At 46.4% G+C, this 25,996-nt stretch overlaps 2 protein-coding genes across 8 annotated transcripts; one reads left to right on the forward strand and one right to left on the reverse strand.

Moving 5' to 3' along the window:
* Window positions 1-79: 79 nt before the first annotated feature.
* wdr59 (WD repeat domain 59) lies at window positions 80-17,271 on the forward strand. 2 transcript variants are annotated; one of them, XM_086294413.1, is made up of 27 exons: window positions 80-209; window positions 888-937; window positions 2,695-2,830; window positions 2,959-3,044; window positions 3,122-3,202; window positions 3,523-3,560; window positions 5,279-5,367; window positions 5,460-5,576; window positions 5,952-6,029; window positions 6,621-6,777; window positions 6,873-6,952; window positions 7,032-7,161; window positions 7,396-7,517; window positions 7,633-7,797; window positions 7,958-8,053; window positions 8,683-8,787; window positions 8,916-9,037; window positions 9,550-9,703; window positions 11,291-11,344; window positions 13,476-13,609; window positions 14,061-14,142; window positions 14,410-14,522; window positions 14,635-14,785; window positions 15,042-15,123; window positions 15,201-15,321; window positions 15,402-15,544; window positions 15,975-17,271. In XM_086294413.1, the coding sequence occupies exons 1-27, from the start codon at window positions 156-158 to the stop codon at window positions 16,208-16,210; spliced, it is 2,976 nt and encodes a 991-aa protein (XP_086150539.1). In that variant the 5' UTR covers window positions 80-155; the 3' UTR covers window positions 16,211-17,271. The 2 variants fall into 2 exon arrangements, with proteins under 2 accessions (XP_086150539.1, XP_086150548.1); XM_086294422.1 differs by lacking the exon at window positions 11,291-11,344 and having other exon boundaries at window positions 15,975-17,270.
* On the reverse strand, window positions 16,636-24,263 carry LOC147338506 (WD repeat-containing protein 88-like). 6 transcript variants are annotated; one of them, XM_086295443.1, is made up of 12 exons: window positions 24,066-24,263; window positions 22,801-22,911; window positions 21,699-21,787; window positions 20,781-20,892; window positions 20,515-20,653; window positions 20,308-20,437; window positions 19,928-20,115; window positions 19,347-19,429; window positions 19,186-19,254; window positions 17,972-18,070; window positions 17,700-17,865; window positions 16,636-16,659 (listed from the first exon to the last, which is right to left on the reverse strand). In XM_086295443.1, exons 1-11 carry the CDS (start codon window positions 24,153-24,155, stop codon window positions 17,740-17,742), a joined length of 1,236 nt encoding a protein of 411 aa, XP_086151569.1. In that variant the 5' UTR covers window positions 24,156-24,263; the 3' UTR covers window positions 16,636-16,659; window positions 17,700-17,739. The 6 variants fall into 6 exon arrangements, 4 of the variants coding, with proteins under 4 accessions (XP_086151569.1, XP_086151478.1, XP_086151389.1 ...); XM_086295352.1 differs by lacking the exon at window positions 16,636-16,659 and adding an exon at window positions 17,102-17,555; XM_086295263.1 differs by lacking the exon at window positions 16,636-16,659 and having other exon boundaries at window positions 17,565-17,865.
* Between the last annotated feature and the right edge of the window lie 1,733 nt (window positions 24,264-25,996).

Raw genomic sequence — 25,996 nt, forward strand, 5'->3', positions numbered from 1 at the left:
ATTATTTTAATCGATGTATTAATGTAACTCATATTTTATATACAGTAATTATATAGAACAGATCGCGGCTGTTATTGCGTGTTGTTCCCACTGTCCTGAACGTCACGTCACTTTAGCGTCACGTGGTGTTTGTTGACGGTAGGAGAGGGAGAAAGATGGCGGCTCGCTGGAGCAGTGAGAATGTTGTGGTGGAGTTTAGAGACGCCCAGGTGAGTTTTTCTTTCTTTTTTTATTTATTTTTATTTTTATATTTTTAATTTCATGTTTGTACGAAGCGCCTGCGCGCGCAGGTCAGGGAGCGTTCAAAGTCTCGTAAAAGAGAAAACTGCTCAGTCCAAGTTGAATCACCCGGACTTTTTTTTTTTTTTGTTATTTATTTATTTATCTTATTTTATTTTATTTTTTTTAATCACCCGGACTTCTTCTTAGTGTTTGTTGTAGATCAATCCAGTTGAATGTTTTTAATCGATTAATCGATGGAGTTGTTTATGTGGCACCGAAGTTAATCAGTAATTCAGGTGCTTGAATAGTTGTTCTGGTCACTTTTAAAAGCGCAGACTCCAAACATTTTTGATAATTTTTGAATATCTGTATATGTAATAGTAAAATAAACAGAAACAAGTTGATAATAAATTATCATATCGGGTAATTTAATATCACCTGAAAGCTTCGTTGTGTCAGCAGCAAAGGTTACTTCGTCTTTAATCTCACGTTTAATTCAGGGAAAAGCACATCTGCTCTGAATGAGAGGAAATCTCTCTGAACTGAAGTTCGACGATTTTAATTCTGTTTGAATTTTGATTGTCACTAAAATAGGCACAGTGAAAATTACACGGCGTTAGCTAAAATTAAAAACTGTCACTGCTGCTTTTGTCTCGTGTTTTCAGGCCACCGCCATGTCCGTGGACTGCCTGGGCTCCCACGCTGTGCTGTCCGGGTAAGTTTGGGTCACCTGAACGCGCCACAGTCCTTTTTCTCAAACAACAAATAATGAAATGTGTTTAATGTCACATCAGAGGCTCGTAATTACTCATTAGTCAGTTAATTATTCAGTTTCAGAGCAGCTCTGTCCGCTGAGCTACAATAAATGTTTGCGAGAAGGAACATAAGTGTAGTAATAATACATTAATAATAAGTTAGTATCAGAATGACAGGATACTTAAATTATTAAAAAGTTAATAAAGATAAAAAAGTGAAAACGATCTATATTTATATAAAAAATCAACTTCATTATGATTTATGACATGAAAACATTTGAAATTTGCAGCTATGAAATTTTTTATGTCATTATTTAGAGTTTCAAGAAAGTCAAACTTTGGTTAAGAAAAGTCAAATATTAATTTAAAAAAATATTATTAATAAGAAGTTAACACTGAGACAAAGTCAGCTGTAATAAAATTTTAAATGATCTAAGATTAAGAGATACAAATGAGATACAGATATTGAGGTAATAATAATTAATATATTTTTTCTCATATTTACTTCCAATCAAATCACTTTTATTGTCACATCACATGTGCAGGTGCACGGGTACAGCACATGTGAGTGAAATTCTTGTGTGTGAGCTTCACAAGCAGGTGTGCAAAATACAATAACATAAAACAAGCAAAATATAAGAACGGCTAAATCTGAGAGTTATATGAATAAATATGTGTACAATATAAGAGTGTATGCACATTACTGAATGTGTATACTAAATATGTATATCTACGTGTGTGTGTGTGTGTGTGTGTATATACACATTTAAAAAATTAAATAGAATAAACAATAAAATAAAATATACAGAGGTTGGCAGTTGGACATGTGCAAAACAAGTGGCATTTATATACAGTGTGGAGTGCATAATGTTGAAGTTCCAGTAGTGAAGCTGAGGTGTCTATGACGTGTTCAGCAGTCTGATGGCCTGATGGAAAAAGCTGTCTCTCAGTCTGCTGGTACGGGACCGGATGCTGCAGAACCTCCTTCCTGATGGAAGTAGTCTGAACAGTTTATGGCTGGGGTGACTGGAGTCCTTGATGATCCTCCCCGCTTTCCTCAGGCACCGCTTCCTGTAGATGTCTTGGAGGGAGGGAAGCTCACCTCCAATTATCCGTTCAGAGCACCGCACTACTCGCTGGAGAGCTTTGCAGTTGTAGGCGGTGGTGTTGCCATACCAGGTGGTGATGCATCCAGTGAGGATGCTCTCAATGGCACAGTGATAGAAGGTCCTGAGGATGCGGGGGCTCATGCCGAATCTTTTCAGTCTCCTGAGGAAGAAGAGGCGCTGCTGCACCTTCTTCACTGTTTTGTTTGTGTGTACTGACCACGTAAGATCCTCAGCCAGGTGTACGCCAAGGAACCGGAAGCTGCTCACTCTCCACAGCAGCGCCGTTGATGGTGATGGGGGCGTGTACTTCTCTGCACCTCCAGAAGTCCACTATCAACTCCTTTGTCTTTGCGACGTTGAGGGTGAGATGGTTGTCTCGACACCAGTGGGTCAGGGCGCTGACCTCCTCCCTGTAAGCCGTCTCACCACTGTAGTGTCGTCCGCAAACTTCACAATGATGTTGGAGTGGCTAGTGGCTTCATTTGTGTTGTTCCTGTTCTCCAGTGACAAATGCTTCATTTCTCCTGCAGCATATTTTTGTAATTTTTAATGATTGAAGATTTTAAATTCACACGATTTTACCTTCTGTCACCGTAATCGTGCCGCAGGCGTCGCTTCCTGTACCTGGTGAACCTGGAGTTGCCGTCTGAACCGTCGCGGAAAATCGGGCGACAGAGTAAGTGGGACGTGGGGACGGTCCAGTGGAACCCGCACAGATCAGACGCCCACGTCTTCGCCGCCTCTGTGAGTGAGACCTCCAGAATAATTCATCATAAAATCATCGCAACAGAAATAATGTCGTGTAGGTAAAGAAGGTGGAGGGTTTGTGTGTTTCCCAGTGTGTATTGAACGTGTGTGCGTGTTGTCCTCAGAGTAACCAGCGGGTGGATCTGTACTCGTGGAGGGACGGCTGCGGCGAAACGCACACCTCCCTGCAGGGGCACACCCGGGTCATCAGGTAACAGCAGATCAAATCAAACGCACCCATCAGCGGGTAAACGCGGTCCGGCCTCACTGATGTGTTCGTGTCCGCAGCGATCTGGACTGGTCCTGGTTTGAACCCGAGTTCCTGGTCACCAGCTCCGTGGACACCTACATCTACATCTGGGACACCAGGTCAGAGCAAAGGAAGACCTTCCAGTATCATGTTTATTATTTATTATTATCTGTCTAAGACAAAACATTCACACGTTCCCGCATTAACATGTAACCTGATATAACAAGTGTGCTTACGACGAGCTTCGCTGGTAAAATTATCTTTATCCTGATTCGTGGCCTGGACTACGAAGCTGGTTTAACAAACCCAGGATATCTCTGTTATCTGGCTTCTCTTAGCCTGACATCATCAGTTAGACTAAGAGGTCACAGGGAAGTGGTGATCGTCTGAAGAATCCCGACAATACTTCTGAGTGATTTTTGATTCTTTGACCCCACAGAGACACTCGGAAACCCACGCTGGCGCTGTCCGCGGTCGGTGAGTATTTAAAGGGCGGGACTGTTTCCTCCGTCAGTGTCCACATGACCTCACACAGCTGACACATTCAGTTTGAGTCTAACTGACCTCCTCACAGTCAGTCAGAGTTAGGCTGGTTTGTGTGCTATAAGGGGACGCGTCCACGAAAGCCTGATGTCCTGATGGAGTCGGGCTCAGGATTAAACGAGAGGGCAGAGCAGAGAGCGCGCACTTTACCGATGTAAACACCAAACAAGCTTTTTCTTTGCTCATTTATTCATTCATATGTTTTTCTCTTTACCGTCCTCACTGCCTCGCCAACACTTTCAGTTTTGCATCAGCGTAGCGTCTCAGCTTTATTGTCATTTATAAACGATTTCATGTCAACTTCTAAGGGGATCCTTGAAAAGTCTCCATTTAGATTTAGGCAAATGTGTTCAAGCTGGTAATTACTTCGTAATGTATATATCAGTTCCTAATAACTGCTAAAATTTAGAACCAGCGGGTCGAGGAAGTCACACCCAACAGTTTTACATGAAATGAAACCATAAATGATTTCAAACAGTAACAACGTCTGAAGTACTTTAGAGGTTTTACATTGTAATGATCAGTGTTGGTCAAGGTACTTGAAAAAAGTAATTAGTAACTAATTACTGATGACTTCTCCAAAAAAGTATTCTCATTACTTTACTGATTATTTTCAAAAGTAATTAGTTACTCAGTTACTTTTTAAAAACATGACACACATGAATATGTAATAAAGCGACAGACCTTTCAGCCCAATTCTACTGTTTCTCTTTATTCCAGCGCAGAAAATAAAATAATGTTTTGTGTTTACACTTCAAATAGATGCAAGTAAAACACAGCAGAAAGAAATAAAATCAAACATTCAGGACTTTTAATCCATTACAGGACAGGACTGAGTCCTGTCGATCTTAAATCTGTGGTCACCTGTTTAGCAGGAGTGGGGCGGGTGGAGGTTTGCCCTGGTGCAGGTGTGCCGTAGAGGTCGTGTCAGTGGGAGGATCCGGAGGTTTCTCTGTGAATTTCACATTCCCGTGGCAGCGAGCTCGCTGCTCGCTCAGAAGTTTTGGGATTTTCTTCGCTGTAAAAAGTTTTCTTCCCACGCAGAGTGAACAGCGGACACTAATGTTTTTGTCACTTTTTCTGGAATCAAACTCAAAGTAATGTGAGTACTTCCACGCTTTAAACGCTGCACAGTCGTACTCTCCCTGCACTCCATATTACCCGTTGTTGATCTGCACACGTCTGTTACCACGAACGTCGCACGCTCGGACGTCATCTTCATGGGACACTCGCAAACAAAATCACGGTTTAGTAGTGCAGCGTGCTTACAGGAAAGTAACACTGGTCCCTTACTTTACTCGTTACTTGAAAAAAGTAATCGTTATCACTGATCTCCGGCCTTTCATTGGTTATTATTGTCATGTGCTGATGCAGCTGTGAGCAGAGGCGGAGACTGAGTTTAATCCAATCAGAAATCACATTTTTACTACATTTGGTTTGTTTTGTTTCTCTCTTTCTTTTTTTGTCTTTTGGATAAACGACAGCAAACCTGAGACGTCCAGATGGCTGAGTGTCTTTGAATGCACCATAACTGCTCTTAAATGCAATATTATGTGGGAAAAAAAGCAACTGAATGTTAAAGTCAGCTGTAGTGATGGATGAACTTTGCTTGGTTAACTCTCTAATTACAAACTAGTTCTCCCTCCTGCCAGCTGGGGCGTCTCAGGTGAAGTGGAACAAGAAGAACCAGAACCTGCTGGCGTCCAGTCACGACGGTGACGTTCGGATCTGGGACAAAAGGGTGAGCGCTCCCGTCCTGACTCACTGGCTTCGGGCTGACGTGTGCACGTGAACGCACTCAATCGTCTCACGGTGCGTGTTTCCTCTGAGCAGAAGCCGAACACGGCGGCAGAATACGTGGCCGCTCACCTGTCCAAGATCCACGGCCTCGACTGGCATCCGGACAGCGAGTTCATCTTCGCCACGTCCAGCCAGGACAACTCAGTGAGGGTGAGAGCAGAGAAAACCCAGAGGCCACAAATAAGCATGCGAAACACTCGAGAAACAGCAGATTCACATCCTGTCGCACGCACATCCCAGCTGGAAAAACAGAATTCAGAGCTGCGTCTGTCAGTGTGACCTCTACTCTACCTGAGCACTCAAAGCTCTCAGAGTATTGTGTTACTGAACAGGCTCACGAGGAAGAAAAAGCAAAACCAACCAGCTGATTCGCCTAAAACCAAAACAGAGGGATGAAAAAACACCACAGAAAGACCCAAATCACCAAAAAGAGACACAAAAGCACCGCAGACATGTTTAAATAATTCTTTAAATGCACACGAGCAGAAAAACATCTGAAAAATAAACTTTTCATGTTTTGTGCAGTTTTGGGATTACCGGCAGCCCAGGAAGTACCTGAACATCTTGTCGTGTCAGGTGCCGGTGTGGAAGGCCAGGTACACGGTGAGTGTCGGCCTCGTGTTTGTGCTTCTGTAGTGGGATAAAAAGGATGAAGCTTCAGGGTCTGACAGGTGAAGCAAACATGGAAGTGCCTTAACCCTGCATTCATGTTAATGGTCAGCAGGGGGCGCCACTCTGGTTCCAAAAATACTGCAGGCTGTGTAGAAGTGTGTGAGGGGAAAAACCCTCAGATCCTTTGATCTGTGTCCACTTTTATGATGACTTCATGGCCTCCATCACGGCCTCCACCCTCCTGCAGGGTGCTGCTCGTGGTGAAATGCACACAGACAGCTTATATTTCCTGGTTCGCCTGGGGTCACAGTTTCTGCTGCCTTAGCATCAGATCACAACAAATTGGGGGGCACGGCGCCTTCGCGTGCTGAGGAAATTTACATCACTCGGATCCAAGCGAACCTTTAGCACCCTGCTAACAAGCGCAGCGGCTCAGTAACTGCCCCGAGCGGGTTATAACCGTGGTCAAATCTGGATTTGTGCAGTTTGCTGTGCATCCTCCAGTCACATGCAGACTCGCTGGATTTGCGCTTGGTTATAAAACTGAGGAAAAAGCAGCTCAGTGTGTTTTTGCCTCGTCAGCCGTTCTCCAATGGTCTGGTCACGGTGATGGTTCCTCAGCTGAGGAGGGAGAACAGCCTTTTACTGTGGAGTACGCTCGACCTCAACAGCCCCGTCCACGCCTTCGTGGGACACGACGACGTGGTGCTGGAGTTCCAGTGGCGGCCGCAGAAAGAAGGTGAAACTCGCCGCAGAGATGGGGAAAAGCAGAGCGGAGGTTTGTGGCTGTTTTCTCTCCTCTTCAGTGACGCCCTGTCGCTGTTTCCCCTGCAGGCTCCAAGGACTACCAGCTGGTCACCTGGTCCAGAGATCAGACTCTGAGGATATGGAGGGTGGATCCTCAGCTGCAGAAGGTCAGCACGCGGCGTCACGGGGACGAGCTCACACAGAGACTTGATTGGCTGATATCTGTGCTGTTTTTTTGTTGTGTAGCTGTGTGTCAGTGACGTGCAGGAGGACCTGATGGACGCGATGTCCCTCACCGCGGAGTCGGAGAAGCCTCTGTCGTCTCAGGAGTCGGAGGGCCAGCAGAGCGGGGGCCCCGCCTCGGAGAGCCTGCAGGGTGAGACGACGAGCTGCCTTCACACGTTTCACTGACTGCACACTAACTGACGGCTAACACAGACGTCACTACCGTCTCAATGTGAAACTATATGAAAGCATGCGAAAAGAAGTGTTCCAGGAACGCGTGAGGCTGCAGCAGAGGATATTAGAAAACTCTGACTGTAAGCAGATGTAACATTGATCCAGGTCCAGTCTGAGTCTGACCTCTGACCTTTCTGTATGCATCTCTCAGATCAGGACGGGTCTCTGACTGCTGGAGGTCTTCAGGACTCGGCGGCAGGTTCGGGTCTCGCTCAGACTCTGCAGCAGGAGTTCTCTCTGGTCAACCTGCAGATTAGAAACGTCAACGTGGAGGTGAGCTGGTGCCTGATGGTAGTGAGGAAACGTTTCAAAGGAGGGCGAGCAGTCCTGAGCTCACTGATGGACGATCATTGAAATCAGACTGATTGGTGATGTTTGTTTTGTGTAGATGGACGCGTTGAACCACAGCTGCGTGGTGTCGGCTCATTTCGGGAGCCATCAGGTTCACCTGGTGGTAAAGTTTCCGGCTCAGTATCCAAACAACGCCGCGCCCACCTTCCAGTTTGTCTCCCCGACGACCATCCCCTCTGCCATGAAGACCAAGATCCAGAAGGTACCCGAACGCACCACGCTGTCAGTAAACCAGACCTGTGTATGCTGGAGGCTGCATGCAGCTCACGCTCTGATTTCTTCTGTATTTTTTAAATCAAACTGACTGTGATTGAAGCTGTAGTTCAGTGAGGTCTGTGTTTGAGGCGTCTCCCTGTGCTCAGATCCTCAGAGACACGTCTCTGCAGAAGGTGAAGAGGAACCAGAACTGCCTGGAGCCGTGCGTCCGACAGCTCGTGTCCTGCTTGGAGTCTGATATGGTGAGAATAACGTCACGTGTCTGTCCCTGAAGTCCTCCACCAGCAACACCAGAACCTTTAAACGGACCACACCTGGGGGCGCTGCTCCACTACCACCTGTCTCGCTCTCGCAGGTGTAGGCTCTGTTTTGTGGGGAAACTTTGTTTGCTGTATTCTGGTGAGGGTGGTGTGGTGGTTAGCACTGTTGCCTCACAGCAAGAAGGTCCTTAGTTTGACTCCGGGGTCTTCCTGTGTGGAGTTTGCATGCTCTCCCTGCGTGTGCGTGGGTTCTCTCCGGTACTCCGGCTTCCTCCCACCGTCCAAAGACTTGCAGTTAGTGGGGTTGGTTCATTGGTGAATTGATTGTAGGTGTGACTGTGATGTGAATGGTTGTCTGTCTCTGTGTTAGCCCTGCGTCAGGCTGGCGACCTGTCCGGGTTGTACCCGCCTCTCGCTCTACGGTAGCTGGGATATATCCCAGCTCCCCCTCGTGACCCCGAGAAGGATAAGGGATATTCTGTTGAATTTCATGTACAAATTCTTTTTGTTTTTGTTTATCTTTTACATAAGTTTATGTTGGTATAGGAAAACAGTCATGTGACTGTAACAAAATCTCAGCCAATCACTGCTCTGTCTGTTTCCTGTCTCAGACGCAGGAGGACAGTCCGGCCTCCGGCCCCTTCGTCCTGTCCAACCCCGTCACTCCGTCCCTGCAGGCGTTTCCTCGAGTCACCAACACCTACGGCTCCTACCAGGTAACACCTGCACCAGGTAACCTACTCTGTGCAGGATAGTTTTCTTCTGTCCTCTCCATGTGACAGCTGAAGGGTCGTTTCTGCCTGACGCTCTCAAAGTGTCACAGGAGATTTCTGCTTCCTTCCAGGACGCCAACATCCCGTTCCCTCGGACATCCGGAGCTCGCTTTTGTGGCACCGGCTGTCTCGTTTACTTCACCCGACCGATAACCATGCACCGCTCTGCCCCGCCCACAGAGCCCACTCCCAGGTAAGATACCACACCTCTTTTTTTTAACAATCATGTCAACATTTCTTTACATTTTTATAAACAAACATCAGATTTGTAGGAAACAGATGACGCAAAGTTTACAACTTATCTTGAAAATTCTTTGTGCAAAGTGGCGTCGGATCTCCTCCCGTGTCAGCGCCTGTTTTCATGGCGATGTGTTCATGTTTTGTTCTCATGATGGAGACAAACTTTAAAGTGTCCCTGCAGCTCTAATCCTGAAGGCTTTGAGCAGTGACTTTTGATTTTTAGCCGACATGGATGTGCTCAGTTTGGTTTTTATCCAGGTATTTATGACATATTAAAGAAAAGTGCATTAAATTAACATAATCCAAACATTTTCCTTTTAAATGGATGTTTTTTGTTTCGTTGTATCCGTCTGATAATGAAACATCCAAACATGTCTGTGGATGCGAGCTGTGGTTATAAACTGTTGTGGTTCTGTTTGATGGAGCTCGGATAAAGTACACGAACCTGCGTGTGTGTGTGTTCAGGTCCCTGTCGGCTCTGTCGGCCTATCACAGCGGGGTCCTGACTCCGATGAAGATGCGTTCAGAGTCTCAGAGCACTCTGCGGCTTTACAGCGGCAGCCCGACTCGCTCGGATAAAGACACCGTCTCCATCTCCTCCTTCTACTACAAAGAACGGGTGAGACCCTCTCTCTCACACACACACACACACACACACACACACAGGTCCCTTTAGTTTAGCCTCTAGTTTTCCCGGGAGTCTCTCGGGGTCTCAGTCATAACACTGTGTTAAGATTCGTCCACTCTGAAAACGGTCTCAGCACCGTTAGTTTCACAGCTGTCGCTGCTTTGATGTGTTTACAGTGACCTCAGCTTTCCTCTGTCTGCAGGCTGATTACAGAAAACAGAACATGTGTTGTTTGTTGTGAGATAGAGGATTCTTTGCATTACAGAAATATCATACCAGTCCTCTAATGTTGAGCCTTCTGGGTTGAGCTGGGCTTTTGTTCTGGCTGTGACACTCAAATCAAACACCGATTTATTTTTAAGGTTGCAGATAATCCAGAAAGGAGTTCCCTTTTAGATGAGCCCAGAATAAAGAGTGAGCCGACATGCATGGAAACAAATATCACATGACCGTTCCCGTACACTGGGCGTTGTTGTTTGTAGGCGGTTGGAACTTGACCTGCAGAGTTGAACTGTGCAGCAGCTTCTAGCGTTTGTGTCAGAGGACCTGTTAGACCTGTGGCTGCTTTAGCCTTTTATATGCACCACTTATAAAAGTGAAACTGTTCATCGTATAAAAGATGGAAACCGGTTGTTTGGTGAAGCCTGTTCTGGATGGCTCGAGCTGAGCGTTTGACGGAAGACGGGTGGATCTGAGTGACAACCCAAGAACACCGCACACTGATTGGGTAACAGCTTGTGATTGATCGCACCGTGCACACTGATTGGCTGACGGCTGTGTAATCCTCTCTCCTGATGAATAATTTATGTTTTACTCAGTATTACAGACAATAAGATCATCATCAGAGCACGGAGTCGAAGGCTGTTTCCTGTTGTCTGTATGGCTTTGAAGTCTTTTTGCATCCAGAGTAGCGCCCCCTGTTGGCCATTAAAATCAGAACAGTGGAAAGTAAGCTGGTGGCTATCAGCTGAACAGCCATAACATCTGCCTGGTGTTTTTAATTGTTTCTTTGTGTAAAAATGGCTGAAAAGCTACGTGAGCTAAAATAAACATACACATCCTTGGCGCTTGGGCCCAGCGGGGGGCCGCAGTGAACTGCTGGAAGCTCTGGCTAGCTTAGCGGCAGCTGTGTATCCGCGCTGAATTAACCGCTGGCAGTTAAAGCCTGTGTATTTGTTTTCTTCTTGGAAAAGGTCATGTGACGAATCAGGGCGTGACATCTGACAGGCTTCGATATGGAAGGGAACGCTGATGTTGTCATTTCTATAAGAATTAGTTTTTAAAACAATCTCTGCCTCAGTCACAGGCTGTTATAAAGTGCTGCCAAACAAACTCATGTGTAAGTGAGGTGTGAAGAAACACTCCTGAGTCTGGACCCTGACAGGAAGTAGAACCCTCGCCGCTCGCCCCTGTCGAGCTGAACGCTGCTGCTGTTTCCTGTCCCGTCCTCTCTGATCAGTTTCTGTTTGTTTTGTTTTTTTATTCCTGTGTTCCTGTTTCTCTCCGGCCAATCACCCGCTCCCCTTCCCCCATGCCGCTGTGGGCCACTCCTCCTCCTTACTCTCCTCCAATCCGAAGCTCCCAATCTCTGCCTCCCGCCGCTGGTCTGTCCAAACCCTCCACGATTGGCCGGTACTGAGCTCCTCCATCCGAGCACCCATCCCCGTTTCCTGATCTCCGCCTCCGTCCTCTCCTCTCCTCGCTCTGGGCTTTTCCTCAGCGTTCGGGGTTAACTTTGGTTTTTTTGCATGTCACTGATTGGCTGCAGCCGCCTCGACTAACACATCCTGATTCTGCTAATTTAATAACAATATTAAATTATGTGTTCTGGATTTAAGTGTGTCATGAGAAACTCTCAGGGCTGATTTACGCTCTGTGAAAAACTGCAAGTGTCACAATCTGAAGAAGTTTTAACTCAAAGGTTTGAAAAAAGTGTTTTGTACATTTTAAAAGTGCTAAAAAAACATGTCTGTCATAGTTAGTAAGTTTACAGCAGAGTGCTGTTCGTCTGTCAGCGAGGGTTTGATAAAGGCGGTGCAGAGGTGGAGCGCGGGTGAAGGAAGAATCCGTGAAACTGTGGCGTGGACGCAGACGTGTTTCTGGACACGGGCCTCAGCAGCGGCTCACAGAGGTAGAAGCTCTCGGGGCAAAGCTGATGTAAAGACGCTAACATCAGGATGGTGGCGTTTGAGCAGCTGGGGTTACTTTGCTGCACTTGGATTGGATGCTGCAGGGCTTTGGTGCTCGAAGAATTTAAGTTGTTTTGTTTTTCAAAATAAAAGACAGACTTCCTCTTGCTTCTTGTACCGAGCAGCAACTCCAAAGGTTCACAGCAAAGGCAACTTCCCTCAGGTAGCGTGGGATGAAAGCGCAGTGATTTTAGGTTAATTTGCAGCGTTAGCATGACCGATAATTCTGAGCACATAACTGAACTTAAATCATGTAACGGTGCTGCAATAACCCTGCTGCCCGACTTCCTGTCTGCTCATCAAAGTGTGAAGCTTTGAATGTTCACTAACATTTAACACGTCCAGGTAAGTCTCAGCGCAGAGCTGCAACTTATTATTGAAAATAACTTGGCCGCATAATCGTGTGTCACTAAACTGGAAGCTAACCGTGTTCACACTGCGAGCTGCCGAGGACGACGATCAAATGGAGATCAATCAATCAGCACTAATCGCCCTCTTATCAATAACAGAGTGAACACATAAACACATCTTTGCGGGAAGGCTCGGAAACTGCTGAGGTGAAGTTTATGACCCATGAAGAATGTTGTTGGGTTAATCCGGCCTGTCTTTGACCTTCCAGGTGAGATTTTTAATGTCAAGAGTTTCACTTCCTGGTTTAAGAGAGGAAAAAGGGCGCTGGCGTAGGTCACAGGTGACACAGGTGCTGAAAGATGAGTGCAGCGGCCCGAGTTCGATTCTGGTTTTCTGACTTTTTTAGAGGTCACCAAAAGATCTCCCGACAGTCTGGTGTGTAAGAATTCCCCTCTGAAGTCTCCTGTGGTCCAAAACAGTCAAAGGAGGACTCGAGTATCGCAGTATAACAAAGTGAGGACACTTCAGTTAGGAAGAATATAGGACTGTGAATCCGTTTGACCTGCTTTGGTTCAAATCACAGTGACCACAGGTGCACCGGCGAGACCACGATGAGACCGTCGCTCTCTCCTCACCGATTTCTCTTTACTTTAGCTTTTTACAACCATCCTCGTCACTGCTCGTAGCACGAGATGGTACCTGGTAGGATAGCACAGGTTTGCTGTGTCTCCCAGCAAAGAGTGTGGAGGAGCTACCAGGAGATGGGTCGCCTGGTGGAGGAGAGCTGCATGGGGCTGTAGGACCAGTATCTGTCAGACCTCATGATGGTCCCGTGCACGCTGATTTCCTCCTGGTGCCTGACCTCACGTGGCCAGAGATCCTCTGTGATGCCATGGACCGGCTCTCATGTTCCTCAGGCATAAATCCCACTGAGACCTTTGGTAGGCGTTGTGTATCGGTGCATCTGACACTGCCTAACAGCTACAGACAGGAGCTTATTGATGCCGTCATCCAGGTCTGGGAGGAGAGCTCCCTGGACAAAGTTACAAAAAGTACCCTTAAAAACAAACAATCACTTAATCTCAAAGCTCGGAGTCTTTGGTCAGTCAGCGTCTCGCAGTGTGAACGGGCTCTTGAAGAACACCGTCCTCCGGCCCACTTTTAATCAGGTGGTGCTCTGTTGTGTCCTCTCGGCTCGCTGTCTGTCTGTCTCTGTCTGTTAGAAATCCCGCCGCTTTAAGACGAAGCGAGAGGGGACGGACTACGGCAACCGTCCGATCAAACTGGCTGGAAAAGTCATCATCCAGGAGATCTCCTGCCTGCTGCCCGTCCACAAAACTCTGGGAGAGAACTACATGTGAGACACGAGGCTGTAAAACAAACACTCACCCACTCGAGTCACATCACAGCTGATTCACAGAAACTCATTTAAACAGATTTAGCCGAGCGTAAAGGCCAAAATAATCCTCTGGTTCCTCTGAAACAGGAGCATTTGATGCCTTTCAGTTGCTTATGATAGAAAACTGTGTCTCTGACTTATTGCTGTTATTTTATTTATTGAAAAGGTCAGATTAACTAATCAACAATCAATCGAGAGAACAAGAGAAATGAGCCTTTGCAGGAAGGTTTGGATCGCCCGACTATCACACAGACAGTCAAAGCCAAAGCATAGACTGTATATAAAAGATGGATTTACCCCCCCTCACCAGAAGCCTTCACAACATCGAGATGACGGCTGTTGTGATGTAAAGAAATTCTTCACGTTCGTGTTTCGCGCTGATCGTTACAGGTTTATTTTCTCTCTTCAGCCTGAACATGAACGACATCCAGGAAACGTGTCAGAAGAACGCAGCAGCGGCGCTCGCTGTCGGACGCAGAGACGTGGCGAAGGTTGGTGCTTGCATCCTTTTTATTTTTAACTTGCATTTGAATCAGATTTTGAATGCTTTTGTTGATGCTACACAAGTAGAAACTATACAAAACGTGGAGCCAGGAAGGTTTTAGAGACGAGGTAACAAAATCACAGAACAGGGAAGCAAAGTGAGTTTAGTTAAAACTGAGTTTAGTTTGTGGCTGAAGTGTTCCCCACATAAAGAGAGCAGAAAGTACTGAACCAGAGGTGCTGTCCGCCTCTTCTAAACCCGCCTCTCTGTGCAGGTTTGGGCTCTGGCGTCTGCAGCAACCAATCAGGACCTGAGCCCAGACTCTGACCCGGACATGGAGACTCCTTGGGCCAGACACCCATTCGGACGCCACCTGCTGGAGACTCTGTGAGTTACTGAGAGCAAAGCTGAGGCTCCTGATCGCCACGCCTGTGCCGCGTTGAGCTCTCGGTTTGGGTGACGGAGCAGCTGATTCACATGTTGATTCTCTGTGTTTCAGCCTGGATCACTACAGTCAGATAAGTGACGTTCAGACTCTGGCCATGCTGTGCAGCGTGTTCAAAGCTCAGGCTCCGCCTCCAGACTCTTACGCACTATTCGGGCACCATACGTCACGGGCCTCCGCGTTCCCCCCGCACCACGCTCGTTATGTGAGTCAGATTAAAGGCTGCTTATTGACAGAAATGGAAACAGCTGAGCTGAGGTACCGTGATGTTTGGGAAATCCTGTTTAGAAGAATTGATTTTAGCTTTAGTTTTGGATGAGAGTTTATTTTTTAAATAAAAACTTTAAGCGCCCACTCGGCTCTTTGACTTCCACACCAGCTGACTCCACAGGGTTTGTTTAGGTCATTACAGTAAAATCAGCTACAGGAAGTGATGTAATGTGTGTGTTTGGCTATCTCAGCCCAGCTACACGTCCAGCTCCGTCACCTCGGGCTCCTGCTCCAGCACCTCTGACTCCATCACCACGACCACCTGGAACCCAGGTGAGGCTCCTCAGCTCCTCACACACGCCGCCTCTGGGAATGTTTGGATTCATCTCCTGTTTTTGTTTAACTTCCAGGTCGAGACTCTGAGCACGCCAACCCGTGGGGCGAATCCTCTCCCGACGACTACCGCTATGTCAACCAGGGCTACACAGACCCGCGAGAACGCGAGCGAGAGCAGCACGTGATGAACAAGAGGTGACATAGCTCCGCCTCCAGCTGCGCCTAATCATATCTGCCCAGCTGTCAGTCTGATGTCACTTCCTCTCCCTGTGCAGGCTTCTGGACCCGGCCAACACACTGCAGTTTGACGACTTTAAGAAGTGCTACGGTGAAATCTTGTACCGCTGGGGTCTGCGAGACAAGAGAGCCGAAGTGCTCAAGTTCGCCTCCTGCCCACCCGAACCTCACAAAGGCATCGGTGCGTCTTCTGGGGAAGAAGTCGCTGATGTGTTAGAACAATGAAATAACACGCGTGACTAGACTAACTTACACTGCAGCGACCTCACCTGCACCTCTGATTCACTTGTGCACTATCCAGCATGTCTCTGTTATCCAGCTTCAGTTACCATCATCATTCAAGCTAAGGAGTCACACGAAGAGTAAACCCAGGGTTTATCTAGCTACACACAGGAAAGAGGCGGGGTTTGCAGCATCTGACCAATCAGAAACGTGTTCAGGTTTCTTTCTATAAAGGAAAACTGTAATGTTAGAAGAATGTGAAGAGAGTAAACAAAGAATAGAGGCACAGCTAAGTATTTAAAGCTCTGAGGAAGACAAACCTCACACAGGTGAAGACGCTCTGTGTCCGCAGGTGTTGCTGACGCTCTTCTTCTGTCGTCTCTCTGCAGAGTTTGGCGTGTACTGCTGTCACTGCCGCAGTCAGGCTCGTGGGACGCAGTGCGCTGTCTGCAAGCGCCTCACCTTCCAGTGCGCCATCTGTCACGTCGCCGTCCGCGGCTCCTCCAACTTCTGCCTGAGCTGCGGCCACGGAGGACACACCAGTCACATGATGGACTGGTTTCGGCGGCAGGACGAGTGTCCGGCCGGCTGCGGCTGCCACTGTCTGCTACAGAGCACCTTCTGACGCGGCGCGGACGCTCCGCGTGATGGGGTCGCCATGTTTAAAACCTCCTCTGTGATCACATGATGGGAGATCAGCAGCTGCTCTGCTGGAGGCGACATCAGTCCGTCCGACACTTCGCTCCAGAGCGAGATCTCAGCATCGAATCCAGTCCAGGAGAGATGGCAAAGATGATTTATTAGCACAAGTGAAAAAACACGGACGTTTTTCTGTCTGTCAAAGCTGGAAAAGTTTGTACGTGGAAAAAAGTGCAAAGAAAACAGACTCATCGAACGCAGATTATGAAACACACGACTCGACTAAAATCGCATTTTTGTGGCAAATCAAGTCACTGATGTGACCTCACCTTTGGTGCTTTGTAACACAGCGGAGTCGCCGCGCTCAGAAGCGAATGATGCGGCGAAGACTCGCAGCAGCTCACTGCAGACGCCGTCGCAGACTCTGACGGATTTCTGTAGAAAATTAAAGACTGAATAGTTTCAAATGTTATAAAGTATGTTTGTGCATGAAATCTGAATCAGTTGTGCTTTTCTCCAGCGTCCAGTTTAAAACAGACGTCGCAATACAAAGGTCACTGTTCACATAACAGCCTGTTGTGTGTGTGTGTGTGTGTGTGTGTGTGTGTGTGTGTGTGTGTGTGTGTGTGTGTGTGTGTGTGTGTGTGTGTGTAACTAAAGCTCGATGACATCATCAACCACTACGCTTAACCTTTATCTAAAAAAGCTACAAGTTACTGAAATCCAAAGATGCATTTCAGGCGTCACTTCAGCTGAGTTCAACACACCCAGATGTTTGGTGGCTAATCTACGCATCACATCACTTCCACTTTCCCATGCTGTCAGCTGATTGTGACATCACTGGTCTGGTCCAATCATCTTTCAGGCCAATCAACCTTTACACGTACTTTAAATCTCAGTGCACATCTGCCATTTCACTTGCAGATGCCTTTGTGCAACCCACCTCCATTCAAGCATCTTCATCTCCACCACCGGCGTCTAGACTCCGGCGTCCCAGCACTAATCCCGATCCCGCCGGGATTCAATGCCATCAGAGACAAATATCTCAAAATGAATTCTGTACTTCAATAAATCATATTCGCTTCCTTCCTTGGACCTCTCTTTATTGATATGCTGTGTAACCACCTACGTGGGTCAGCTGGACACATCCTGGAGAGCTTACACGGGTGGGCAACTTCAAATCACCACACGCATGTCTTTAGACTGGGAAGGACCCACAGACACAGCAGAACATATGAAGTCCATCCAGAAACACCTCAGACTGGATTCATGAGCTTGGCAGCGTGGGTGGAGGTGGAGGTGATGTAAAGCTTATATGAGCCACCAAACACCTGGGAAGCAGACAGATGTGTGACTCCAGACTCAAAGAACTTACACATTTATTTATACAGCAGCATTATCAGAACCAGGATTACAGAGTTTCATACTCGGAATCATTTTAACATCAGATTCGATTTTCGGTTTAAAAACTAGACCTTGCAAAACTTAGTACAACATTTCCTCCTGCGCAGGAAGTCATGTAAGCAGTGGCGGCTGCGGTCGGTATCTGGGTGGCGATTTGAGGCGACAGAAGACGCACTGCGTGAGCAGCTCTGAGGTCAGCAGTCTGGACACTGGGAATGGCTTTCCACACTCTTCACACTGCAAACACACACAGTGTCGTCATCACAGACCACCAGCAGCTGTGGGGAGTCTAAAACATTTAAATCAGAGAAAAAAGGACACAGGATCCATGAACGACTCAGACCTTGAGGATGTGAATTCCCGCTCCCTCCGCGTTCCTCTTCTTCATGACCTCTGGGATTTCTTCCATGTTCTCTATGTCCCACAGCCGAACAGTCCCGTCCTGCAGAGACAGACGCGGTGAAATTGTTGTCGTCGTCTAACAGAGTTTCAAATTCAACCTTCAATATTTAAAAATGATATGTGCCCCAAAAACACCTTCATCTTCATCAGGAAATGAAGTAACAAACTGAGTGGAGAGCATCCTCTGATCCTGACAGAGGGTTGAATTGCACTGAACTTCACAGCCATGAGCTGCAGTCACGAGGCTTCAAATGTGACTCTGTTATATAATTACTGACACTGAAGGAATCACAGCTTGAAGATGGTCCTGGAGTCCAAATGCAGGTGAACGAGAGATCTTTCCATCAGTCCCACATGGTGATGTGACCCTGCAGCTAGTTTTCTTCATTGTGACAGATAGGAAGGAACTTTGACTCCACCCGTCCTGGGCCCATGATGCTGCTTACAGCTGACCAGCTCAGAATACAAAACAAACACACCCTTTGGTGTCTTCACCCACTTCTTGCTCTGACGTCTTTCTGTGAAATGTGCCGGCATCAGAAAGTTTCTGCATGACCTGTGTTGTTCTCAGATGACGCGCTTTGGTCCGTCTCTGTTAAATATCCGCGTGGACGTCAAACTCTGCTCTGATTGGGCTGCCAAAATACATGAAACCTTCAGCACGTTCCAGCTGTTCATCACTATTAGTCAGACCTGTGTGGCGTTATGTTGATTTGCTGCCTTTTCTTAGTACTGATGTTGAGACCATCAGCCTTGGCATCCTGGCTACGTCTGTTTGTCCTGTACCTGGTTACAGGATGTCTTAGGTGAGATGCAGGAGACTAAACACTGTTTGCTTTCCAAATTTCCATAAAATGTTTTTTAACATTTCTCTGGTGAATTATCAGAAAACAGATTAAACATCCAGGGTACCAATGATATTGTAACATCCAGACCCTGCAATAAAACAGAGAAACCCCCCTGTGAACAAGCACTTTGGTGACAGTGGGAAGGAAAAACTACATTTTCACAGGAAGAAACCTCCAGCAGACCCAGGCTCAGAGATGGTGAGCACGGTGAGGGTGAGGGGAGAAAGACAGGACAAAAAAAGAAAGAAAGAAAAGCTCAAGGAGCAAAAACTTCTGGCCGGGACTGTGAGGGAAAATACTTGTGAACCTTGGAGGAAGAAGCCACCAACTTCCCGTCAGCACTCACTGACACATCTGTCACCCAATCACTGTGGCCCTGATGGGGGAAAAAGCAAAATCAGGAGTTAAGTGTCTAAAAGAACACGACCAGAAACATCAGGATGTCTTCACACAGCCGAGTTTAATCACCTTCAGCACGAGAGTCTGAGAGAGAGACGACAAATCCCAGAGAGCAACAGTCCTGTCGTAGGAGGCGGACACCAGGAGGTTCGCTGAGGAAACACAACAGGAAGTGATTTTATTAGGCAAACATTATGAGGAAGAACTGAGCATGTTCCAGTACCTGCAGAAAAACACATCAGCTCATCAGTGAGCAGTGCTTGCTTTCTAAACATAGTAAACAGCATGACGGACGCTAAGGTGCTGACATTTCTTACAAATCTTAAGCTGTGCAACCACCAGAGGTCTAAACCACCTGACCTCTGATCCTTTAGAGGTCTGCTTCTTAATGAGGGCAGAAAACATGCTTACAGCACACAACACGATGAGCTTTGTTCATTTTCATTATTAGCTAACATCCTAATGCATAAATAATTAAATAGTTAAAAATACACATTAAAAGAACTCTTTTGTCCATACGTGGATTTAGAAAGTGTTCATCGAATCAAACTCCGCCTCTTGCTCGTAGTTCAGCACAAATGTTACTGGAGAATCTGAGGACGTCAGCTGAGGACACCTGAACAGGAATGTGCCTTGCTCAGAGGTCTCACCGTCAGCAGCGGCGAGGCAGCAGGCACTCACGCTGCCTGCGTGGCCTCCCTGCAGCGGCGTCCCGCCGTGAGATCGGAACCCCCCCGCCTGCAGGTCCCACAGCTTCAGCGTCTTGTCCCACGACGCCGTGCACAGGAAGTGCCCGTTGCTGGTGAAGCAGCAGGCTGAGACGACGTTTCCATGGTTACTGATTGCGAGAATGTAAACAAGAACAAGTGCACAGGGGGCTGCTCTGAGGGTCTGAAAATTGTCATCAAACTTTTGTGAATCTGATAAATATCTGAGGCTTCAGAGTGTTTTGTACCGTCTCACACTGAAGACAAAAGCCACACAGCGGGAGAGGAGCTCAGAGCATCTACAGGTCACTGAAATGCTTCACCTGTCGATGGACACGGTGGTTTTCTGCGCCCGCAGGTCCCACAGTTTGACGCTGCGGTCTGCAGAGACGGTGGCCACTCGCTGGCTCTGAGGGTCGAACCGACATCGAGTGATGCAGGAGCGGTGAAGATCTGATCAAAGCAAACACACGCTCACTGACGCTCACAGGAGTATTATTGCCGACCGGGCAACATGTGACCTGTCCTACCGCTGACGTGGTGCAACATCTGTCCGCTGGCGGCGTCGCAGACGGAAACGCCATTCTGAGGATTTACAGCACAAACGACCAGCCGGCCGTCGGACGAGGAGCTGCAGGAGGTCAGCAGGCCGAGCTGCCTCGATTTCCACTGCGACAAAGATCATAAAAATGAGTCAAGCTCAGAAAAGCAAAAAGACCAAATTTATTCCATGTGTGTGAAAGAGCAGAAACACGTGCTCTGAACCCAGCGCAGAGAAATGTGTGCAGCCAATCACAGGAAGGTTGCTGGTTTGAAACTCCAGGAGCGTGACGGCAGACGTTACCAGAGTGAGTCCGGTCTCCAGGTCCCAGGCCACCATCTTCTTATCCCAGGACACTGTGACCATCCTGACACACACAGAGCAAACGTTTCATTCACAGCTGCACTCAGGCTACTACATGGACGTTTCTGCATTGTTGTTTTTTGTGAACTCTGTTTTTTTCATGTTTTTTTCATCAGCGTGAGAGATTACATGAAGCCTTACGGGTCCATGGACGATGAATAAGTCATCGATTAATTCACAAAGATGTTTTTTCCTCAAAGAAATGAAGAAAAACTTTTCCTAACAACAATCTTTTCCTGGTGCTCTGCTTGGTGGCGTGCTGTTCCAGCAGGTCCATAGTTGACTGGGTTTTTATTTTATTTGAACAACTTTATCATCAGATAAAGGTGCAAAAATTGCTACTGTTTGTTTTACAAATCTCAGAAAGTCAACTTTTACAAGTCTACTTGACTTTACAGTCTTGGTAACAGCGACTCTTCACCAGCTGGTGGAGCTTACAGTTCCAGTGACAGTGACGGGGAGCTCACGGGAACTCATTTTTCCAAATATTCAAACATTGCAGTAATCGACTACAAGGCCAGCTGCACAAATAACTGAAAAAATGTTTTAATGTTGGCCTGTACACCGCCACCTTCTAACGCTACTTCTGTAAATGTTGGCAGAAGTTCATCTCACCCTTTCTTTTACACCAAATCACTTCTGCCTCACTTGAAAAGACCCGACAGCTCAGCTTTGACCAAGACAAAAGGAATACAGGTGGAAAGATTTTGGCTTCCAGGGCATAATGTTTGCAAAATTCAAAAGAGAAATCATCTGCTCTCAGCTGCAGGATCATAACCTAGCTGAATTTAAAGCTAATGTGGAACCCACCTGTTGCTGTTTGGGATCAGAGCACACTCAGTGATGGCTTTACTGTGAACTCCATCAAACGTCCTCAGAGGCTGACAGCTCCCCACATCCTACACAGGTCAGAGGTCAACCAGGAAGAGTGAATATGGAACAACCTTCTGATGATTTATTCCTAAACTTTCTGTGGAATGAATTCATCAGAAAACTGATCTACAGAGAGGCTGTTCAGTCAAACACAGATTCTGAGATTCTACAGACTGATGTGGACACACAAAAACACAAATACGAGGCTTTTCTCTCAGGGTTTGCAGAAGAGCATCTCTCAGCACACAACCTTGAAGAAGATGGGTTAAAGTAGCAGACCACACGGGGAGCCACGCCTGTCCGCTAAGAACAAGAAGCTGAAGCTACAGTTTACACATGCTCACCAAAATAAGACGATAAAAAAAACTGGAACTGTCTGATCTTCTGTATTTCTAGTTGGGACATTGAGACGGTGGGATTGATCCATCCTGCCTTGTGTCCTGATTTCAGGCTGCTGGTAGCTTAAGAGTGTAGAGTTACGTTCACTTTGGCACACTTTGGTGTCAACTTAGCAACATTTAAACATCATTTAAACTCCACAGCATACCCGAGTGTTGTTGCTGACTATTTCCATGCCTATTTGACCACAGTGTACCATCTTCTGATGGCTCCTTCCAGCCACAAAGCTCAAATCGTCTCACACTGGTTTCTTGAACATGACGATGAGTTAACTGTACTCCAACAGCCTCCACAGAACTTTGGGGATGTGGTGGAACAGGAGATTCAATGTACAAAGTATCTCCTGGTCGCAGCAGATGGCCGCCCCTCCCTGAGCCTGGTTCTGTCAGAGGTTTCTTCCTGTTAAAAGGAAGTTTTTCTTTCCCACTGTCACCAAAGTGCTTGCTCATAGGGGGTCATATGATTGTTGGCTAGGATCTATCTTACAATATAAAGTGCCTTGAGGCGACTGTTGTTGTGATTTGGCGCTGTGTAAATAAAACTGAATTGAACTGACATTAGAAACTCGAGTGTAAACCAACCCTAAAATCAAAACAGGCACATCAACTCATAAAAACTGCCGACCATGACAGCAGCTTACCCAGAGGACAGCGGTGCAGTCTGAGGAGCAGCTCAGGATGCAGCGATTGTCGCAGCAGACTCGAGCTGTGGTCACAGCATCGTTGTGAGCTTGCAACACCTTCACTGGGACCTGCAGACACAGATTATACAGCAAACTAGCAGAAGACCATTGAGGAGCAAGACAGAAGACTGACATCTACTGTACAAAGAACATCCATGCAGTGGTTGCCCAGTATAATTATGGACCAGCTTCGGATAGCAATATATTTTGGGCTATTGGAGCTCAAATTCTAAGCTTTGGTTTTAAATGAATGCTTGTTTTGCAATAGCTGAGAGAACAGGAGAAAGTGGGATCTTACCGCACATAGAACCCAGACAGAGAAATAGAGGTAAGATTTGGTGCTGCGGATAAAAATATAGAGTTGATGATGTGCATTTCCCTACTTTAAAATGAGGGCGGAATGGCTTAAAGCCAGTTTGCATGTTTGGCCCTCCCCTCTGACTCACTCAATGACCCGTGGCTGCCCTACCACCTAAAAGCCTTTTAGGTTGGGGTTTCTGGGTCTTACTGTCCCGTGAAGGTCTTTCTTATGTCCCCAGATGATTTTTAAGGGAAACTTTCCTAACCAGCTTAGAGGCATCAATGTCAAACATGAAATAAAGGCAGGCTAGTGCAAGATAAGCCATTTTACCTGGTTTTGCAATACACATGCAACTCTGCCCATCAGTGTCACTTTTACAAATAGTTTTCAGACTCATTTTACAACATTAATCTGCGTATAACAGTCCACACTGACAGCACAGATTTTTAAAAATGATTTACAGATCCTTTATTATGACGCTCACGCTGGTGAATCCTAATTTTGAAACGTTCATTTGGTTGATCCAGTGGCGCCTTGAGGCCGTTCACTAATCTGCCCATGTTTCTATGAGCTCTTCTTATGTTTTGTAAATGAAATCTTAAGCTCGATAAAACGTCAATACATCAAAGATAAAAGTAGCGACCTCAGTATTGCACTGTACTTAGACTCTAGGAATTGTAATAGTGCTTTACTATTACCTGAACTTCATAATAACTGTTACAGAATTACTGGAAGTTACAGAATAAATATGCCTGCTCCATCTCAGTCAGACTGTCGGGATCAGACGCTCTAAAATAACTTTGTTCTCGTGAAGCGCTTCAGACCAAGAGACAGGATGCAGGATTCTAACTTTGCACAAACCTCACATGCAAGTGAACGCATCACGCTAACGTTAGCCACCGAGCTAACCGTTTCGGTTTACCTGAGACTCCCAGCTCCACGCTCCTCTCTCCTCTTCTCCGCCTTCTGAAGGCTCCTCCGCTGACAAAGGGTCGATGTTCCTTGACGCCATTTTTCGGTACAAATAAAACTTGTCGTTTAGCCAAAAGCCACATTAGCTGATGACAGTTACCGTGGCAACAGCCTCACAAGCGAAATTTGGTGCATTCGGGGGCGGTGGGAGATAAGATAATTAGTTGATAATTCGATTTTTGATGGAAACGGAAACAAGCAAAATGCGCACGCACTTTGACAGTTAATGATAATTATACTACTGTTTAACACCGCGTGTTTCAGTTTGAGTTAATCTAATTATGGTTCTGTGAAATAACACTCAGTGATTTTCAGAGTTCAGTCAGACTGATGTCAGAGTTATGTCCGTGATCACCACTGTATGAAAGCTTTAGTCACATTTAAGGGCAATATCACCAAAATACAGTAAAAGATCTCCTTGAATGTTTCAGATAAAATGGAAAACAGACTCATGCAGTAAATATTCTTTTATTGGACAGAAAACTGTGCAGTATAATTTACTTGAGATGTTGAAGATATGAGAGCATTAAACAGGCTGATGTTTGGAAGAGGCTCTGACAGGAGAGAGATGATACAGAAACATGACATCCTTATAAAATACTGACACACTTTATGAACGGACAACTTTTCACAGCTCTTTGAACTTCATATTTAAATGAGCTGCATACTTTCCCCACTGAAACCAGCACAATCCCTCTGTGATGGAAACAATATTTGAACTAAATGTACTGTGGATAAATCAAAGCATTATCAAAGTTGTCCGTGGTTCCCTTATTTTTACAGACTACAGAGAGCTGTCTGTTGTCCCCCTGTTCTCCTCTATATCTCTCAGCTGATGCTGGCTCCTTTTTCTCCTCCTCTTCCTCACACACTGTCCTGGTGTCTCATCAGGGGTGGAGAGCCTCTGTCACGTCTCACCTTCTCAATTCTGACTCTGGACACTTGCAGAAGGAAATCAGCCATGGCAGTTAGCAACTAAAGCAGCACAACTAAAACAGGACACAGGATCCTGCAGAACATTGGTCTTTATAACAAAGGTGACAACTCAGGTTGTTTGATATAAGCCTGACAAAAACAGCAGAGAAACAGGAGGAGGACTTCTCCATCTACTGTCTCTCTCATTAGTGGTTTAAACAGGGTGAGAGCTCTTTTAAGGACAAACTTCAGCACTGCATGGTTGAGTCTGTGTCCTCACCACAGTTCGCGGGCCACATATTTGGTGAACTGTCTCATACATGCCAACCCTCCCGACTTTTCCGGGAGAATCCCGCATTTCAGAGCCCCTCCTGAAAACCTCCCGGAGCCACCATTCTCCCGAATTTCTCCCGAATTTCAACCCGGACAACAAAATTGAAAAAACATATGGCAGAATTCATAGCGCGGCCCAGCCAATTCCAGTTTCCAACAATGGCGGCAGCTTGTAGTTTTAATATTACTCTTATTTCTCTTTCTGGGTCACAAAATAAACTTTTAAACTATTTTCAGGCGAGAATGTAGCTGTGTAAACTTCAAATCTCTGAGACGGCGAGAACACCGGACTCCCGGCACATCGTTTTCAACCCCCCGCGGTCTTTCCGCTACTCGGGTTAAACAGGATATATAAGTCACTTCGATAACTTCAAAATGTTCTTGTTTGGCTTTTCCAGTGTTTTACTTGTTCGTGAGTAAATCGTTTTGGCTGAGATTAAAGTTATTCGATTCGATTAAATGTAACTTTATTAATCCCTCGGGAGGGGTCCTCTGGGGTTTTCACAAAGCTGAATAAACGTCAAACAGAAAACTGATTAAACAAAGTGTGAGACGGTGGAGAATTGACGCCAGCGCCCGGTTATATTTTAGACAGCAAGGAGCAGACGCAGTTTCACTCCACCGAGGGAGCTC

The sequence above is a fragment of the Aulonocara sp. 'chitande type north' Nkhata Bay genome, linkage group LG1 (assembly GCF_057382095.1).
Source record: "Aulonocara sp. 'chitande type north' Nkhata Bay isolate Kocher_YH1m ecotype deep benthic linkage group LG1, A_spYH_male_GT1.1, whole genome shotgun sequence".
Lineage (NCBI taxonomy): Eukaryota > Metazoa > Chordata > Actinopteri > Cichliformes > Cichlidae > Aulonocara > Aulonocara sp. 'chitande type north' Nkhata Bay.